This window comes from Epinephelus fuscoguttatus, linkage group LG12, assembly GCF_011397635.1.
Source record: "Epinephelus fuscoguttatus linkage group LG12, E.fuscoguttatus.final_Chr_v1".
Classification (NCBI taxonomy): domain Eukaryota; kingdom Metazoa; phylum Chordata; class Actinopteri; order Perciformes; family Serranidae; genus Epinephelus; species Epinephelus fuscoguttatus.
In genome coordinates this window covers 13,235,021-13,255,653 of record NC_064763.1, presented here as the reverse complement: position 1 = coordinate 13,255,653, position 20,633 = coordinate 13,235,021, and the positions used below count along the sequence as shown (strand labels likewise).

General features: G+C 42.5%; 1 protein-coding gene across 3 annotated transcripts in view; it reads left to right on the top strand.

Annotated features, from left to right (window-relative positions):
- The first annotated feature begins 316 nt into the window (after nt 1-316).
- Nucleotides 317-20,633, top strand: part of zbtb16a (zinc finger and BTB domain containing 16a) — a 218,597-nt gene continuing 198,280 nt past the window's right edge. Inside the window, exons 1-2 of one of the 3 annotated variants that reach the window (XM_049593061.1) lie at nt 317-503; nt 3,677-5,003. In XM_049593061.1, coding sequence (XP_049449018.1) covers nt 3,766-5,003 — 1,238 coding nt within the window. In that variant the 5' untranslated portion in view covers nt 317-503; nt 3,677-3,765. Of the gene's footprint in view, nt 504-1,029; nt 1,232-3,676; nt 5,004-20,633 lie in introns of those variants that run through there. The other 2 variants (XM_049593059.1, XM_049593060.1) reach the window with 2 other exon arrangements.

Here is a 20,633-nt window from a genome sequence, read left to right as displayed (position 1 = left end):
CCAGCTAACCTCTGCATCCACCTGTGCTGAGCTCTGCTGCCACTTAAACATGAGTATAGTTTCAATGAATTGATTGAAAATGGCTGGAGGGGGCTTCGGGAGCACACATATTGATTTCTTGCTACAGGACCGCCAAAGCATTAAGTGTGCCCCTGGCTGGAGTTGGAGAGCAACTGTAGGCTGCATGTGCATTCAAACAGCTGGAGGGAGGGCAGTGTCGCTCACCTTTCACTGCCATACTGTAACACAGCCGTTTGACATGAGACAGCCCCCTAGGTGTCTCACTTTCTTAGTGTTTGTATGGCTGGAGCGCAGAGCCGGCTGCCCGCCTGCCTGCTGCTCGTCTGGCTGACTGGCTGCGTTGACGTCAGCGCCGTGTTGATTTGCGAAGGCGAGAGAAGAAAGGAGTTAGTGCGTGTTGAGAGAGCGGGTACTGCGAACTGCCTTACTATGCTGTAGCCCCACTCCCCCTACACTATACGGAATCAAAACGTGCAACTTAGGTGAGTACCGATCCGGGCTAAACGCAGCTGCAGTTTCCCGGCGACAAGTGCCAGACCCGCTACTCTGCATGCGTCTACCACTGTTTTCTCTGTGTACTTTCATTCACCATGTGGATATTTTGATGCATTTATAGGCGCTGGGGATCGTTTTGCTTGTCCCCGTTCAACCTCATGCTGAAGTTAACAGTAAACGCGACTTTGGCACGCAACTTGGATCTGCGCACCGGAGTGCTGGATGAAAACAAGTGTTTTCCTGATTGCGCTGCAAGGTGTTGAAGTTTGCATTAACGCACGGTAGTCTATTGTAGAGATGTTAAGGTTGACGTAACCCCCTCCCCTCTCTCGGTCTGGTTTAGTATGCTGGAGATCGCAGCTAGAGGACGTGAGGTCTGGCTGTTTCACCGGGAGCCAGACAACATATGACGCCCCCCTCCTCCTCCTCCTCCATGTGACTTTACTGGAGAAATCGCGTTTGCTCGTTTTGATGGAAATTGTGCAATTTTTAGACAGCGACACTCTTTGCCCGTCCTTGTGTCTCCAGACGCACCAGTGTGGCTCATTTAGCCGTGATGACATCATGATGAGGACTGGGGACACTGGTCTTTCTACTCGAAACAAACCAAAAATCCAATCACTGCACAGTCACACTACAATTGATTGACAGGCAACTACATGTTTGATTGGTGACCAATAATCGATTCGCAGTCGCACGCGCGGCGTACTGTGAGGTAGGGAACTGGTAACAGATGCAATGGCAAATTGATTTGTTATCGAGACTGTCTGATCTCTCTCTTCCCCCCTTTCACTCTTTTTTCTCTTTATCCTCTGGGCATCTTTCTCCACATCATTCCTGCCTCTCGTTGCCCGCACAGAGCCGGTATTTGAGTATTTAATTGTGCCCTCAAACAAAGTCCACCTGTGCGTTGATCAGAGCAGAGCTGGATGGAATCGGCGAGAGATTTCTGGCAGCTGTCTGTCTCGTGTATACTTTTTAGCACGCTCAGTGTCTCTGATTGTGTGTCCCCCCTCCACCTCCACCTCTTAGAGACGCCGTTACCATTTTGCTTTCTGCACATTTGTGTCTGTCAGTGTGGCTCGTGGTCTGGAATATTGAACGCTGTTTATTCTTGTTGTGGCTGGGTCGCCAAGGCGCGCTATGGCAGACAACTCGTGATCAGATTGATTATGCTGCCTTTCTGTGAAGTCGGCCCCAATGTGGTTATTGTCAGCGGCTCTACATTGTCCTCCAGCGAGAAAAGCTCTCCTGGCTTAATGTACTTAATGTAGTGCGTGATGTTTTGCATAATGCATAACGCGCCGTATAATTTGTCTGGTGCGGCTGGCACTATTAACGCCGTCTAGACGCACGTAGCTCTGTCCTTTCATTTTTTTTTATTAATAGAGAGCCAGCAGACGCGATAAAGTCCCCGAACAGCAACTTTAGCCTTCATTGTGTCCCGGTGAAGCCACAGCTTGGTTGAAAACCCACAGAGCGCAACAAGCACTGATCATTTACGGGGCCCATAAATCGCAGCTATTGGCTTACCTGTAATAAAGATAATGTCGGGGTTTTAGGCATGACCTCTGCTGACTGAGAGCTCAGTGAGGTGAGAACCTGTGGTTTCATCATCACCTATCGATTCTATCAGTGCGCCGAAAACTAAAAAAGAAACTGTCCAGTGTCCCAAAAGCAGCAAGAATATTTATTCTCCATCATCCTTCCCACAAACAATAGCTGCCAGCATCATTCACCTCCTGCATGCTCTGATTTTGACTTCTGCTTTTTTTTTTAAGTTGCATATGTGGGAATTACTGATACTATTTTATTTTTAAAGAAAAGTCGTCGTGTAGCTGCAAGGCTGATGATATTTCCTCTTTTTTTCTGTGTCTGAGTGTGTATTGTTCTCAAGCGGGGAGGAAGGAAAAGACAAACTTCTCTTTTTTATTCCTTATTATTTAAAAAAAAGAAAATGAAGCCCTTCGAAAATGAAATTGGAGCATCTGAAAATGAAAATTCACATTTTTCAAAACGGAAAAAAGTGGACCAAAATTAAGTGAAAATGTCATTATTCTATTTGTCATATATTGAACAGATTGAGTAGATAAAAATTGGACATCAATGAGCTCATCCAGGATGTGGGTCAAGGGAGGCACTTAGCTGGCAGTCACTCATTCATTCATTTAGAGTATGTGTGGTGGCAAGACTGTTTGTTTAATTGTAAGAATGAGGAGCACATTGTGTCAGTGTGGGTCATAACGAACAGGAGAGGCAATTTATTTAAAGTACATGTAGTGGTCAGACTATTTAATTTAACCCTCTCTTTATTATTTTAGAGTTGGTCAGCTGTAGATATGAGCCGCAGCAACATGTTGCCCTGTTAACTTGGACAAACCAGCAGCCACAGAGACACTCATTCATTTGGATATCCAGCATTAGTGAGTGGAGCGGAGCAGGGGTTGTTTGGTGCTGAAGCGTTGTGTTCTTTCTCCTCGTTCTGCTTTCCTTTCCATCCATTTCTGGCCGCTGCTCTCTGCTCCTGTCTGTGATGGGAATACTGAGTAAGATGCTATTTAATTTCAGAAAGGCTGCTGACGGTCTTTGTGAGGGGGGCAGCAGTGAAAAACCACAATTCACACTTGTTTAACTGTGTGTACATCCCCATCAGATAAACCGAATGGAGACATCTTTTTAACATAACATATGTTGGACTGATTGGTATGCAGGGTGAGCCTGTTGGACGGCTCACAAATTGTCTCTCTTCAGAAATCTACAGTCAATACTCTCCGCTGATTTTGAGAACAATGCGACTGCACAGAGTGTTTACCATCCCTGCAGGATGTTTGCAATTTGAAACTCCACAGACTTCACACTTGCTATTTACAGAATAAATACTGGCATACTTTAAATAAATGTATTGACAAATTCAGTCCATTCTTATTTTCAAAATGTAATTAATGAATTTGCTTTGCATACTTTTGTGAATACTGGTTAGGATTTGTATGTATTTTTTAATCTAGTTTAAAAAGAACAATTCATTGTCTTTTTGGAAAAAGGGAGTGTTTGCACTTTTTGGATTTGAAAGTGTTAAGGCCAGTTGATTTTTTTTTGTTACTGTTGCATCAGAATTCACCAGAACTGATTTTTTTTTTTTTTATTCTGTTTCTCTGTCCAGGTTTCATCTTGTTTACAAAGATAGCTAAAAACACTGCTGAGCGGGGAAGGCGAGCCTCATGAGTCGGCCTCGTGGATTGCATCGACATTATGGATTTAACTAAAATGGGTATGATCCAGCTCCAGAACCCCAACCACCCCACTGCCCTGCTGCAGAAGGCCAACCAGATGCGTCTGGCCGGGACTCTCTGTGACGTGGTCATCATGGTGGACAGCCAGGAGTTCCACGCTCACCGGACTGTGCTCGCCTGCACAAGCAAAATGTTTGAGATCCTCTTCCACCGCAGCAGCCAGCATTACACCCTGGACTTTCTTTCACCAAAGACTTTTCAGCAGATTTTGGAGTATGCTTACACTGCCACACTCCAGGCCAAGGTGGAGGACTTAGATGACCTTCTGTATGCAGCAGAGATCCTGGAGATTGAATACCTGGAAGAGCAATGCCTCAAGATCCTGGAAACCATCCAGTCCTCAGATGAGAATGACGTGGAAGTCAACGTTAATGATGGGAGCACAGAGGACGATGATGAGCGCAAAGGCCACAATGGAGCCAAGAACTCCAAAAAGCATTCCATGGAGAGCCCCTGTCTGGCGAGTGCCCAGCAAGCCTCCATCATGGCTAGCATGGTGGACCAGAGTCCCTCGGTCTCCACCTCCTTCGGCGCCTCCACCCTGAGTCCCACCAAAGCTGCCGTGGACAGCCTGATGAGCATCGGCCAGTCTCTGCTCCAGCAGGGCTATGGGGGTGAACATCTCATCCACGGCAACTCCCACCACCTGATGACCGAGATCAAGACAGAAATGATGCAAGTGGACATGGGTGGGAACGGCCACGACAGCCCTCCGAACATGGAGTCCAGTGCTTCCAGCAATGGAGAGCGAAGTGGTGAGGATAGGAACCGAGATGGTCCAGGAACACCAACCAGGAGCAGCGTAATCACCAGTGCCCGCGAGCTACATTACGTCCGCGATGAAGGCATGGGCGACCCTCAAGCTGATGCCAGCCAGATGGGGCTGGAAGCAATGGCCGGGATGACGGAGAAACATCTGGCCTCGCTCTACTCCCTACCTGTCAATCATAAAGCAGATGCCATCATGTCCATGCCGGCATCCATGGCCTCCGCTCTCCCAATGTCCCCAGCCCTGGCAATGTCTATGGACTTCAGTGCCTACGGGGGACTCCTGCCTCAGAGCTTCATCCAGAGAGAGTTCTTCAGCAAGCTCGGGGAGCTGGCAGTGGGCATGAAACCAGACGGCAGGAACCAGCACGAACGTTGCAATGTTTGCGGTGCAGAACTACCAGATAACGAAGCTGTGGAGCAGCACAGGTAAGCCAAGTTTTCTTTCGTGTGGCTGCTTGCTAATTGTTTTGGCCTTGAAATTTATGGTCCTTTTCAGCCTTTCAGCACAGCTGTTGTTTTTTTCCTTTTTAAGTGAATCACATTTTTATTGGTTTATGTGAGATTACTTCGGCAGTTTGCATTATGTCCAGCAGAAAATGAAAGAATTAAGTCGTTTGGCCTCAGAATTCCCAAACACCTTACTAATAATATTAATTTGTAACATGATTGCTCTGGGTAACAGGGACTCAATTATAAGACTTCCCCAGGTGTATGTCACCTGTTTTTGACTTTGGAATAAAAAAATATTCAGTGCATCTTTTGAATGAGGAGAATGGAGGAATTTTTTTTTGTGTTCTTGGGCTAATACCACTAAATTACTCCATCAGTGATCATGACAACTAACAAATAACCCATCCACACACATTTAATATATGAGTAAGTAGCATCTGACGGACACAAACATTAGTTCCTTGTGGCTCAGGCCCCAAGATCCGCTCTTTCAGTAACTGCCAAGGCTGCCCAGGTGACTACCGAAGCAGTGCTGTCGTAACATTGTCTAAGACCATTAGTCACGCCTTACAAGATGTGGGCGGCAGCTATCACACACACTTACCAAAGTGGTACCCCCTCATCCTGGACCCAACTCACCTCCCCTTTCCCATAACTGCACAAGGGGGTCCCTTATTAGCTTGATAATTGGAGTAGACTGTCAGTCCAGGAAATGAGTGCTGAACCTGGGCTCTGAGACAAGGAGGTAGTTCTAGGACAGGGGAGTGGCAGTAAATCAGTGCAGCAGCGCTATTTCAATCAATGTGTATAAATAAATCTGAAGGCCTGGAAACTTCACACACTCAAACTCACCTGTTAACTTTATCAAAACTGCATTTGGTGTCACAGTGTTCCTCATGTCACTGCATGTATCTCTGCGTCATCTGTTGAAATTGTATCAGCAGCTTATGGAATGTACTTGCATCACTTCTTTGTGGATTTTGCACCGTCACAGTGTTTTTGTGACTGGGGGCCTTTTCTTACTTGAGGGCCACCTTCTCACCCTGTAATGTTTGCTTAAATCAATAGGAATGCACAGTGGTTAAAGTTCACTTGAGGTTTTGAATCCCATCACCCGTCCCCTTATACTGGAGCCAGTAAATTGGTATGCATGGCTAAGAGCCGCTGGACTGATTCGGCCGGTACGCCTCTGTTTTAAAATCTGCCTCTGTGTTGTCTTTAGAAAATACAGAATATTACAGGATGGCTTTTTACCCCAAAGAGAGGTGTCCTTGTTTGCAGCCGTGCACCAATTCTCGTGCAGTGTTTTTGACTCACTGTGTCAGATACATTGCAGGTTTTTTGGTGCTGGCAGTTACTTCTAAAAGAGTACAAATTTGTGTGGCCTTCATGATGAGTGCTCATTATTCTTTGAGTACTCGAGACTGACACAATGCATCTTAAAAAAACACCCCAGCAATTGTAGAAGTGAATTTAGTGCTGCTTATGATCAGTTCTTCCGTGGCAGGCTTTGACAACAGCTTTAACATGCACTATAGCTTCTGTGTAAGATGCAGCAAAGCAGTCTCACTGTGTTAAAGGACAGGCTACATTAGTCTCTGTCTTGAGAAAAGTCTGGCGTGTGAAATGGTTGCCTGTGTTTCAAGAGGAATTTCATCAATTCGCTCAAGCTGGGAAATCTTGTATCAAAGGAGATTTCCAAACCGTTTCATGCATTGATCTTCCCGCCTCTCCCCATAGCATACTAATGGGTTAATTTAGACTGGTTGATACACCGACACGACACTGTTTAATATTGTACGCGCTGTCCTGACAGCCTCCTGAAGTGTAGAAATCAAACATTGCATCATCCGCTGTCTGCTTTGCCGTCCGCACATGAAAGGTCTGCTGTGCCTACTCCGAGATGCTTGATAATTCAGGCGCTCCTCGTGTCCTCACAAATTCCAATGTGGGTCATTTGATAGCATATCAAGTCTGTGCGTTTCTTCATTTTTTCTGTGTACAGCCTGTCAAGCTGCCTCAGTCTTTTGATGTGAATGCAAGATGTTTTATTTCAGACGAGCGGAGTCGTGTTCCCTCCGACTAATTACACATCATTTCCCCCACAGCCACTGTGTCAGGGTCACCGCTGCCTCTGCAACAAACACATAAAAAAGTTGGCAGAGTTCACTTGGTGCAGGCAGGTCAAGTCAAACATGAGTGTAATTGTTTCCAGATGTGGCACAGGTCGTTGGTGTGAGGTGTCTGTGTGTGCACGTCGATGTTAAAATGAACGCACCAGAAAGTACCCACTTCCTGTATAAATTTAGTCCCTGCTCCCTTTCATTCCTCCGTGCCCTGGATTGTATCATAAAAAAACACCCCACTCAGACTCAATGCATGGCATATTGGCTCCACAAGTGGTGTGTGAGGAGTCACCTATGGGTGCAGAAATATATGTTGATAAGATGCGCAAGCACGAGATGCTACCTTGAAGTCGGGCTGGGTAGCAAGACACTTTTTCGCGCGGATCAAAGTGTAGCACCAAGTATCAAAAACTCTCATTGCACGTCTGGTCAAATTTGTAATTTTCACTTTTTAATTAATTAAGCTTATTTTAGACTTTTTTATTTAGGTCAAGTTATTATATGGTTGCTTAGGTTTTGACAATATGTACATAATGCTTAAAATAAAGATGTTTTCCAGCATATAAAATGTATTTGTTTCATTAACGTATTTTAGTCAGATGACGACTTATTTTAAAAAGTTAGACAAAATCTTTAACAGTTGACATTTTTGAGTGGGATGGAACAAGTTAGAAAATCTTAAATATTAAAGTTTGACCTCTAAATACAACTTTTGGATAAATATTGAGTTGGTCCAACTTAGTTGAGTTTTTCAAGGTCAAAGCAAATCATGTTGGTTGTACTGAAGTAATTCAGTTTGTCATTATTGAGTAAATTCTGTGAGTCTTATAACTTGACAGAGTTCGGACTACTTAAAAAGATGCATGCAAAGTGTTACCTATTTTTTTCAGTTAAACCTGTGGATTCTTTTTATAACATTAGAGAACTCTGTTTTCTTTAAAGTAAGATATCACTGGTATTATATTGGTTAGTCGCTGCTCCCTCTCGTTCCTCCGTGCCCTGGATTGTATCGTAAACTGAATAATTGTATATTGGCTCTACAAGTGGTGTGTGAGAAGTCACCTCTGGGTGCAGAAATATATACTGATAAGATACGACAGCACAAGAGATGATGCCTTAAAGTCAAGCTGAGTGTTGAAACACATATTCATGCAGATTAAAGTGAAAGCTGTCATTGCATGTTTTATTTTATTTTACTTATTTTAGACTGCTTTATGTAGGTCAAGTTATTATATGGTTGTTTAAGTTCTGGGTATGATTGGTTAGTGAGTAATGCTTAAATAAAGAAGTTTTTTAAAAAAAAAAATACTTTGTTTCATTAATGTGTTTAAGACACTTGACAAATAATTTTAAAAAGATATTTTTGAGTAGTAGGAACTGAAATAAATTAGAGTATTTTGACCTCTAAATATCAATACACCTTTGGATAGATATTAAGTTGGTTCAACTTAATTGAGTTTTCCAAGGTCAAAGCAAATGATGCTGGTTGTATTGAACTAAAAGAGTTTGTCAGGTTATAAAAGACTCTTTGTAAGACTACCTAAAAGCTGCATGCTAATTGTTACCTCAGTTTTTTTTATAAATTAAACCAGTTGATTGTATTTTTTATAAAATTATGGGCTCTGTCTTCTTTGAATTAAGATTAAGATGCTCCCGTTCATTGTGTGTTGTGTGAGGAGTCACCTATGGGTGCAGAAATATATGCCAATAAGATACCCAAGCACATTTAGTTATTGTGATATGGTTGCTTAAGTTTTGACAAAAGTGATTCATAGGGTTATTGGATACGCTTAAGGTTTTCAGTATAAACATTTTGTTGTTTATTTCATTTACGTGCTTTAGTCAGTTGATGACTTATTTTAAGAAGTCGGTCAAAATCAAAAACATTTTTGACATTTTTAATAAGGATGGAATAAAAATAAATATGTTAGAATATCTTAAATATATTAGTTTGACATCTAAATGTCAACACAACTTTTTGAAAAATATTGAGTTGCTTATTTTTTTTGCTTCAACTTTATTTTTTTAAGGTCAAAGCAAATCATGTTGGTTGTATTAAACTAATTAAGTTTGTCAGGTTATAAAAGACTCAGAGTTGGAACTACTTTGAAAGATGGATGCGAATTATTCCTTTAATGAACCAGTGAATTATTTTATGTTAGGGCTTCTTAAAAGTAAGATATCACTGATATTATAATGGTTAGCATCGTACCCCTCTCACTCCTCTATGCCCTGGATTGTATCATAAAAACTGACTGGATACATTGCATATTGGCTCCACAAGTTGTATGTGAAGAGTCACCTACGGGTGCAGAAATATATGCCGATAAGATGCATAAGCACAAGAGATGCTGTCTTGGAAGTTGAGCTGGGTAACAGTTTTTCTGTGCAGATCAAAGTATAGCACCGAGTATCAAAAACTCTCATTGCACATCTGGTCAGATTTGCAAGTTTTACTCAATTTGCTAATTTTAGACGACTTTATTTAGGTCAAGTTATTACATGGTTGCTTTCGTTTCGACAACATGTAATTTTAGAAAGCTGTGGCCTCTTTTAAGTGAGATATCAAAGACGTATTGTTCTGGTATTAGGAATGAAACGCTGGTATTTTATTGGCACTAGTACAGAAACATTTCAAGTGATATCCAGCCGTATCTTCAAGGTACCTTCCAGGGAGATGTATAAAGCTGAGGGGCCACACTTTATAGGTGCGATATAGGTGGACTGAATCTACTGTAAGCAATCTTCATCTGACCACAACAACTCCCTCCCATCTCTCCTCCAGTCGTCCACCCCACCACCTCCCCACTGACAAGCCCTAGATTTATTTCTTAAAGGAAGCCCAGGGTGACTGTTGTTACTGCTTCAGGGAGATGGGATTACAGCAATATTTTAGTAACCCTTGCACTGAGAAAATAATCAACACAGGAAGGGCCTGAGTGATTATTGGGAAAATAAATGCATGATGCAGGGGGCTAATTCTGCAGGGGCGGGGGAAAGAAGAAAAAAAAAACCCTCCACTGCTTGGTATTCCAAACACAGCATCCAATTCACGGGAACTAGCTTTGGGTTTATCTCTTTCACTTAATCGTCCATTCTCATGCAAATGACTGACCCTCGCTGTAATGTACATCACATAAGTGAAAAAAGAGCCTATTTTAAAGGAGAGCTTTTCCAGCATATAGCCGTTAAACATACTGATAACCATCAATGCTTTAACTCTGTCTTTTCATAATACAGCCTTGGTTTTTTGAAGGGGGGTAAGAGGGGGTGCATGAATGAGACAAGTCAATGAATTCCTGCCTCTCTCTCTGTTTTTGCTCATGCTATTTTTAGTATTGATGGGAGTATTGGGGTACAGGGTGGGAGTGGTGGAAATAATCACCCTTGCATTAACCTCCGCACGTGCACACACTCATGTGTTCATTACTTTTTACACACACTCCCCTCAGCCGCAGCAGCAGCAGTAGTCAGCGCTTACTCTTCCATTTCCTCTGCTTTTGAGGCAAAGGGGTACGGAGGGTGCTCTAATACCCCGGGCCCCAGGTGTTTAAACAGTGGGCCCAAGGCCCTTATCTGTGCATATCAGAGTGGGACAGATAACCCTTGGCACTCCTCCTCTGTAAACCAAGAGCAGATTGAGCCCAGATAGCGGCCTATAGTGTTTGTTGCAGGTGCAGATGTATGTACACACACATATACCCTACACGTTAAGGTGAGTCCAGTCGAGGGTATACAAGCTGTTTCCCTGCACACTGACACTTGTGTGCTTACGACACTATCAACCATTAACCACTGGTTTCTTACTATACATCCACGCAATGAGCGACAGGGTAGTAAGGGGAGTAAGTGGCCTGAGATAACGTACAACAAAAGGTTGATAGATTTTGACTCACGACTTGCATGAGATTTCAGGTAAAAAATTCCAGCATATCTCTTGGAGAGGCAAACCATGATCTTCATAGATAACATCACTTCCTCTTATGTGTTGCAGTTTTGAGAATCATCTCTCCGCGAAAGAGATACTAGGGCTTTAAAAGAGGTTTTGCTGCATGTTTGCTTGATTGACAAGTGTCTGTCACTGTCAGCTGTGTTGCTTTCCACGTCCTCATCCTCTCTCTTTGCCCAAATTTGGGTTCTGCGGCTCCATTTATTTGCTAGAGCTAGCTAGCAATTGACAGTTAATAGACAAACCTGTCAAAAATTTCAGATTTGTAGGGAATCCAAACATTGGTTGAGTTTCTGTTGGGAACTCTAGGAAATGACTTTTGATGTTGCTGCTTGTGGTTTAAAAACACTGCTAGGTTAAGAAAAAGCATCCACTTGCACCCACAGCTGATGAGGACTGTCCATTGTTCCAACGGCCCAAAACTCCAACACCTCGTTAGTCCAAAAAATGTGCCATTGGACCCAAAGCCCATGTCTCCAACAGCTTGTTATCTAAAAAAAGTGTGCGGTTGGGTTTAAACACAAATCCACTTGGTTATGGTCAGGAAAAGATCATGTTTTGGATTAAAACACCCACTTTCAGTGGCACAATATTCGCTGGTAAAGCAGAGAAACATATTCTCATAAAAAAAGTTTGTAAGATATCCTATGAATTAGCAACCCAGGAATGACATTGGGTCCCTAACATACAGTTATACAATGAACATAAAGTTACAGAGGTTGGGTTTAGGAGGAGAAACATGGCAGGACTTATGTTAAAATGACTCAATGTTCACTCAAAGTTGGCATGGTTCCAAACGTGGTAGAGTCCAGGTTTTTGTGACCCATCCACCATCCCAACCTGCCTCCTTGCAAGACCGCCTGGGACTATTTCCTTGTTTACTCCCGTCAGTACATTGGTCACGTGATTGCAGCCTTTCAAAATATGTGTGATACTAACTACAGGGAGTTTGTAGCAACGGGCATTTGTTTTTGTAATAATGTACGGTCGAGAGACAGGCTTCCAGTCCAATGGGACCTTTTTGGACTGATGGGGTGTAGGATTTTTGGCCCGTCAGAACAACGGCATGGCATCCAGTAGCTGCCACCATCATCAAACAGCACTGATGTCCAACTGTGAAACACTCAGCAGATGCAATACAGGTTATTTGATAGAAATATAATCAGCAAGCAGCAACTTTTCTATTTCTAGTCTTTTCTATTTACTCTTAATGTTGTCATCATGGATCCCTGTCTAGTTAAATGGAAGGCTCAGTAGCCGAGCATCTGAGCGTCTGCTCAGGTTTGTGTGATGAACTCCTCCGTTCATCTGTGCATGGTGACCAAAATGTATGGCCGCATGAACTGAACGTACTAGAAAATATAAATGTTGCTGTGGAGGTGTCGCATTTAGATTTCTCGTGTGCATGTGTGGAATCTGTCCCCATACTCAGACAGCCGGTGTAGTATGTGCAGAATTGCATGTGCATCCACTGCTGTCTGCTTCCTGTTTTGCATATCTTCCTATATTTTGTTAGGTTTCTTCTGCTCCATTTCAGGAAGTGTCTCTCCGTAAAGGAAATAAAAGAACGGTGCCAGCAGTTGGGAAAAATTATGGATTATAGTGTGTGTTTTCAAGTAGGTAGTTAGACGTGTGCTTCATTGTCTCAGTGTATCACCTTTGGACTGAAATAAAATAACTTGCGCTAAAACTAATGCAGCTTCAAGCTCATGATCCTAACCTGTAAAACTGTGCGAGCATTCTCCTGCTTCCTGAAAGAAGCCCGTCAACAAAGCATCCATTACATGGCAGTGGATTACCCTCTATTTGAAATCACTCAGTGAGCTAAGTCTCCCCGGCTTGCACTCAGAGGTACAGTACATGCTGGTGTAATAATCCAAAAGCACAAAAAGCCTCACTCAACGAAAACACCTCTCCAAGAAATACCTCAACTACAGACAACAGCGGAGGGCTTATTCAAGTCTGACTGCCACATCGTCTCTCTTTTTATCCTCACACAGGTGCTTTTTTGCCCTTATTGGAGGTGCGCTGTTTGTTTATGCCCCTGAGGAGCTGGCGCTTTGACCGGGCCCACGGTGATAGCCGCAGCTGAGGCAGCTGCTGGCTGAGGCCCAATTATAGACAGGCTTTAAAAGGCTCTGGTTGAACCGTAAAGATTTACACCGCCATCGCTCTGATCTCAGATCTGGGCTCTGTCCTCACTGTCAGGATAGGGAGATGTATCGATTAAAGACTTAACACAGGGGGCTACATCATGTGGAATGGGCTACACACGCACGCAGACACACACCTCAGTACAGACCAAGCATTTTATTGTCGTGCAGTCTTGCGGTGTCGTCAGGTGGCGAGTCATCATCTTAAATCTGGTGAAGCTGCTTTTTGTTTGTTTGTTTGGTTGGTTTTTGTTGGAAGGAATTGAGGTGCTTTTTTGGAATTGGAGGGAAAACAGAAGGGCACCACTCAGAGGAAGGAGGGTCTAATATGCAGACAGTGGCTATGGCAATGGAGGGAGGCTATCTAATCAGCAGTCTGATTAGATCACCTCCCTCCCTGAGATAAGAGTGGAGGGAGGTGCTTGTGCAATAAAAGTTAGCAGCTTGACTTGGTGCGACCAGCTGCCTCTGTGTGGCTAACAGCGCTCGGCAGACGTGGCCTTTGCTGATGCGGTCTGGCAGGGGCTGCTATGAAACGAACACACTGAGGCCCCTATCTTTTGTCCCCATGGGGGCCTTGTGGTCTGGAGGGAGGGATAAGGATAACATACTGTACTGGAAGTTGGCCTCGTGTGTGTCCATGTGTGTGTTTTTTTGTCGTGTTGTGAGGGGGTGCGTTAGGGGGCTCGAGGGGAGTACTAATTACAGCCAGTTATCAGGTGACATGCAAATGTGTTATCGGCTTTAACTTCCTGATGTCTATCTCGAGTCCCAGAAGCTGCAGTGAGTGTTGGCAGGGGGGAGAGGTTGTGCCACTGTTTCTCTGTAAACGCACAGTGAGTGAATTTCAGCAGGGAGAATGATTTCTTTTTGTATTTTCCAAACCTTTATTCCAGGCCCTCCTCTGTTGGCGGACTTTCTTACTGTATTAAGGTGCATGCATCATTGTCAACTTTCCCATTAAAAAAGAAAAAGTCAATAGAATTAGAATGATCTGGCCTTAAAGCTGAGTGGGTTTTAGTTCTAGTTCATAGAGCCCTGCCTCTGTTCTCCTGGACCTGAACGCTCTGGGTTCTAATCCCATCGATATCCCATTAGCATCCCCTCTCTGGGTCCCCGCCACATGAAAGAAGATGTGTCGGTTCCCCCTCTCTGATTCTATTGCTCTGGCAGACCGTAAGGAGGACGGCCACAATGAGCAAATGTGCTAGAGCCAAAGGGCCAACCCAAGTGTGCTCACAAATGTCCTGTGAGTGTGTGTGTGTGTGTGTGTGTGTGTGTGTGTGTGTGTGTGTGTGTGTGTGTGTGTGAAAAAAGCTGCCACCGCCACCTCAGAGGCCCCCTAGCCTCCCTGGGAAGTATCAAACCAGAGCCCTCTGCGGGCTTCCAGCGAGAGAGCTTCTAATTAGCCTCTTTGTTGCCACTTGAATGGTTTGCCAGAGATTGGCAAGGGGCCCCAATGGAGTGATACCAGCACGCTAAGAAGCTGGTCATAAAAATTACCCCCCATTCTCTCCACCGTCACCTGTCACAAAGGAGCTCTCAGGTAGGAAACTGAGGCCGCAGCAGCCCCGTGTGAGCTTTTAATCCACCTCTTCAGAGCTCGAGGAAACATGTTTGCTCAACAGGTGAATGCTTGGTTAGTGCTAGCTATCTGCTCACGAGCTGGAGGGGGTCTCAGGATGAAAATTAAAATCAAACAGTCATTGTAGCTTCCAATAATTCATGTTACTGGTAATGGACACTTGGAATGTGTCATTATAGTACTGTTGAATTACTAAAAAAGAAGTCAACTTGACACTAATGACAAAATATAATTAATAAGGAATGACTAATGTTCACGAACAGGCTGGATTATAAAATGGGCAACCAGTGTGTAAGAGGTAATACAGGGAACACTACTGGCAGCACAAAAGGACAAATAACATGGGTGTGATAATCATAAAGTGATATGTTTTACGTTAAAGTGTAGGTGGGGGCCCCAGTAGCTCACATAGCAGAGCTACTACCCGTATACTAAGGCTATATCCTTACCGCAGTGGCTTCATGTCATCCCCTCTCTCTTCCCCCCTTCACTCTGAAGCTGTCCTATTAAATAAAGACAGAAAATAAATTCAAAAATTTACTAAAATAACTTGCGTTAACTTTAATTTAATAGAAACTAAATAACAATAATTGGCAAAAACACACATTTGAACTAATCAGCTTTATGTAGGTGCCAGATCAAACACATAAACCCATTTATTCAATTAATAATTGGTAATACTTTTCTCAAAATATGTCCCCCTAATAGTCGACCAAACGTCAATCGACCAGAAAGAGAAAGGTCATCAGTCGGCAAGATTTCATTTGTCGCTTAGTCGCAGAAAAAACAACAACAACAACAACAACAACAGTAAAACTCTATTCGGAGCTGCACCTTGTCAAAATTAATCCAAACCTATATGACTGGACCATGTGTGACTTTAATTTGAAAGGACAGACACAGGAAGTGTCCACGCTCAGCAGTCAGACAGGAGTCAGGTTAATTTCCAGGGCTGGTACCTGTGGTTATTCCACAGGCTAGTTAATAACATGTCGGGCAGGAAATCCAAAGTGTGGGATCATTTTGAGAAGGTGAAGGATGAACCCAAGGTGATATGTAAACTCATCTTCATTGGTCGACTACAAACATGACGTATCATCTGAAACATGGAAGTAGCTACATGCCCATTAGCCCACAGCGTCATTAACAGGCGGCTCGCTCAGTGTGTGACGTGCACTTATAGATAAAATATAGACCTATATTAATGAAGGTTCATTAGTACGGTTTTGTATTTCTCTGTAATGTAGCACAGTGTTAACAATGTTACTGATACTATTCTTTCTCACACCTTCAACTCAAACCACCAAAATATATCATTTAATCATTACATTCATATCTTAAACACGCGGGCGACTAGTCGACTAATGGATCTAAATGACGACTATGGTCGATTCAGAAACTTCTTAGTCGGGGGCAGCTCTATGAAATTATTTACTAACATCACTATTATTAAAATAATTCTTGTCAAGATAATAGTCAAAAAAATATTTCAAAGGCATGTCCTCCTATTTTCTGCAGCACACAGCTTGCATGATAGTTTACTGGCAACTAGCACCTTATTAGTAATTAATTATTTTATTATTTTAAGATTTGTTTTATTTTAAAAAGAACGTGGTACTATGAAATTAGTCGCTTGCAGTTTGGGGAGTAACTGGTTACATGTTATATGTTATTAAATCACAAAATAAGTGGAATTCTAATCTGTTACAGTTACTTAAGAATCGTTACTTATAAAAAAAAAAAAGGAATTAAATTACAGTTACTAATCAGAATGTTGGTGATTACAAACATCCCAGTATGTTATTTTTGGTTAAAAAGCACATTCTTTCTGTTGATTTGCATCTTTTCGCTGCCCTCTTTCAGTTTCAGCTTCATTAGAAAAGTAATTGAAAGGTAATCAAATGCAATAAGTTACATTACTCTAAGAAAGTAATTAAAACAGTTACATTACTAGCTACATTTTTGACTGGATGACTAAACATGTGTAATCTATTCTTTGTCTAAAGTGACCTTCCCAACACTGGTCATTTGAGATTCTGAACCATTGACCACTTTAGGTTCCATGGCTAAAGACACAAAGAAATCATTTCACTGCCAAAGAAGAAGCTTGTTGCTTTATCTGCAAGCAGCCGATCTGCCTGTGAGCCCATTCAAAATGCTGTCAGATCTATACTTGTGGCGTCTGACATGCTGCTTGGTGAGCGTCGTGGCAGGAGTGCAATGAATGTCAAGGCGACTTGAAGCTTTAGCGCCGACCGACACGTTTTAAGCTCCGCTGTAATCCAGGAGGGATCAGTTGGGTAAATCATGGCATAAAGCTTAAAACCATAATTGATTTATGTATTTGCTGACCGAAGACGCCCAGAGAGATTACCGGAGGGAGAGAGCTGATGATGGATAGGCTGGCCCCCTCACACAGGCTGCGTGCGAGGTGGGGGTTGATTCAATTGAAGGGAGATTTGTCTGCTTGAAGAGCAAGAATGTCTGAAAACAGAGTGTGAGCCAGAGAATGAATGCAGATATCATTAGAGGCGTACGTACGGAATGGTGCCAGTGTGTTTGTGTGTTTTAGGGGCGTTTTCTCCAGTTTTGATTTATTGATGAAATTAAGTAGCTGATATTTGAACTCTTTTAAAAATGTGTTCCATCATATGAAATCATCAAAGTGTTGCATCACAGCTAATTCAGTTTAAGGATTTTCCAGTTTTATAATAAATGATCAACCAATGTACATTATTGCACATTAAATTCATCCATTGTACTTGCATGGGCATTATCTCCCACAAAACCATAAACATTCCCATCATACCCTGAAAAAATGGACTTTGAGTAGCAACACAATGCATTCCTATTTCTGTATATTAACTTTGATTATGCCACCAAAATTATTCAGCCCAGTACAGCTCAGTTTTGGGGGATTAAAGTGTTTATTTTTGTTTTCAATATTTTAATTTTAGTCCCTGAAAACTGTGTCTTTTTCCCAGTAGAGCTGACAGCAGTAGCCAGAATTTTAGAAATATTTATTTGAAAAAAAAAAAAATACATAAAAATATCACATTTTTAATTTTTTAACTTATTTTTTTTTTATACAAATTTTACATCCCTACATTAGCATTAGGTGCCAGGTTAGTGATTTTAGTGGAGAACATTAAGTTCCTGTCATTTTTATTCAACTGATTCAGTTTTTTTGTTTCAGTGGAATGAAATTTAGTCTAAAAAATATTCAAATCAGCCAATGTTGTTTAAAAGGGTCAAACTGTAGAATCAAGACTCCTCTGTAAGTCATTACAAACCCTCATGTTTCTATAAATGTTGACAAATGTAAATGTGATATGTCAGTGGTAGCCACAGCTCTGACTGAGCTTGGCACTCGCAGTGTTTTGTTAAGTGATAAAAGGATGAAATATGTTTACTATAAGATCAGACTCATTATATTGACCGTTGACTGGAAGATGCCAGATTATGATATTATCACTATAACCCTAATTGGTGTCATCATTTCCACATGGTCACTGATGGTATTTGACAGCGGACGTCATTCGATTGGTCAGACAGTTTTCGGCTGCCATAATCAGCCCATGAATTTCTCTCCTGACACATCATGAATCCTCTCTTTCTTGTTTACTGCCCGACTGTCAGGCGTCTCCAAGGTCTCTCTTGACCGCTTCCAGATTGTTTTGTGTTTGTCTGTTTGTCCCTGGGCCCCGAAAGGCGAGAGTGGGATAGTAAAAAAAAAGAAGAAAAAAAAGCCATTCCATTTCCTGGACTGATCACTGAAGCGGGTGGCTCTGACATGTCATGACTCAAACAGCATCATTTCTGCCACTCCTGTCTCGCCGCTGACCTTACAAATGATGCTGTAGGCTCCCACCATATGCCATTAAGCATGGTGTAAAACAGGATGGGGTTTTATCCCCCCTCATACAAGCAGCAGCACCCTCTGCGGTTTTCGCTCCCCGCTCTCACCTTTCGGAGAAGAAAAGCAGATTACAGCGGCAGTTTTCTCTCTGATGGTTTTGTCCATATACTGTCTTTTTTTCTCCTTTTCCTTCCCTGCTTGTGTTTTATTGCCTCCTGTGAGTGTTGGTCTGAGGCAAGGAGCTGGAGCTTCCCTAACAGGTGTTTGGGTGCTTATCGCCCACGTCTGTGCCCTTATCTCTGGCCCTCAGCTTCCTGCATCCTCTCTCTTGCATGCCTCAGAGTGGGGATATATTTCACTTAGCCTCTGACCCGAAACCTTCTTCTCTATCTCTCTGGGTCTCTCTCCCTCCCTCTCACACACACACACACACACACACACACACACACACACACACACACACACACACCCAGAAGGGTTGGCTGGTCTATAGACAGGACGAGGCTGTGAAGATATTTCATCACCATCACCTAAATTGACTTTATTTTTCCATCTCATCTTCTTCATATTACTCATAGCCGGCAAGAGTTCCTAAAATCAAAGATTCTGGAGGATAATAAAACCAAAGTTACAACTAACAGTCATTTGGATTTTCAGTTGTGGAAGTGTTAGTAAGTCTACTTTTGAAATGTAATTACCGAATGACGCAACAATTACACTTATTACATTTGATTACTTTTGACTTCTTTCCCAACAAATATTTTACACTGGGCAACAAAGATGAAAAGTCCTAGAAAAACACAAGTGCATAAATGTTGCACTCCATTTTGTCTCAAAACCTCTGCATACTTGCGTTCTTCTGCGCGACAGAAAGATGCAGCACAACCAACACTTTGTCACTCCGCCCTTGTCACATGTCACCGCTTGGTCATGAATCTGTTACGTGCATTGTGTCTTTTCAAAACACTAACGTTTTCAGAGGAAATGTGGAGTCATCTTTCAAAATAAAAGTACTACGTCAGCACAACATTCCAAATTGATATTTTTCATTCCTTCAACAACAAACACACGTGGTTACAATTAGCCAACACATGCACGTGGTTGGGTTTAGGCAACGAAACCACGTGGTTAGGCTCAGATAAAAATAACAGGGTTTGGCTTTACATTCATATGAGAAGCAAACACTGGCCTCCTGCGTCAAAGTCAGAGATTGTTGGACTCCTCCACAACTCCTCCCACCCGAGCTATAGACTTTTCACAAGCTAAACGTACCTTGTTGTCCTGCCGTGCTTCCCCTTGACGCTATGATACACCGGCCACATATCACGCCGATGTGAAAGGACGGCTGTTTCACTTTTTGTCACCGCCCAAGCGCCGGTATTCGACAACTTTGGGATGTGACCAGGTCGGAGCAACAGAGTGGATGTTACTGAAAAAAATATTTGGATGTAACCCCTTTGTAAACCTCAATATTTTGTGAAGTAACTGTAATTTGATTACATATTTTTGCTCGGTAACAGTAACTGATTACAATTACGTAACTGCTTTACTTTATTAGGCAATGCTTTTTGCTTTTGCTCCTTGAAAACACTTTGTATTTTGTATATTTGTATATTTTGCCTGGTATTTAATACTATTGTTTTTAAAACTGGGCCCAGTGAGTGACCCTGATCTGGGGAACCCACTGTTTGTTGTGGTTGTTACTGGTGGTGAACCTCAAATTGTTGTTACTGTACTTAGTGTTACTGTATTCTGAAGCACTCTCTGACACATGAGTTTCCTCCGAGATAAAAGTTATTTTGAATTTAATTGAATACACTTTACTAGTTACTCCCCAGCGCTGTTCTGAATTAATCAATGAATGATTTAGTCTATAAAATGCCAGAAAATGCCTGAGGTCACACAGTTTGTGTTTGGCTGGCACTTAATGACTT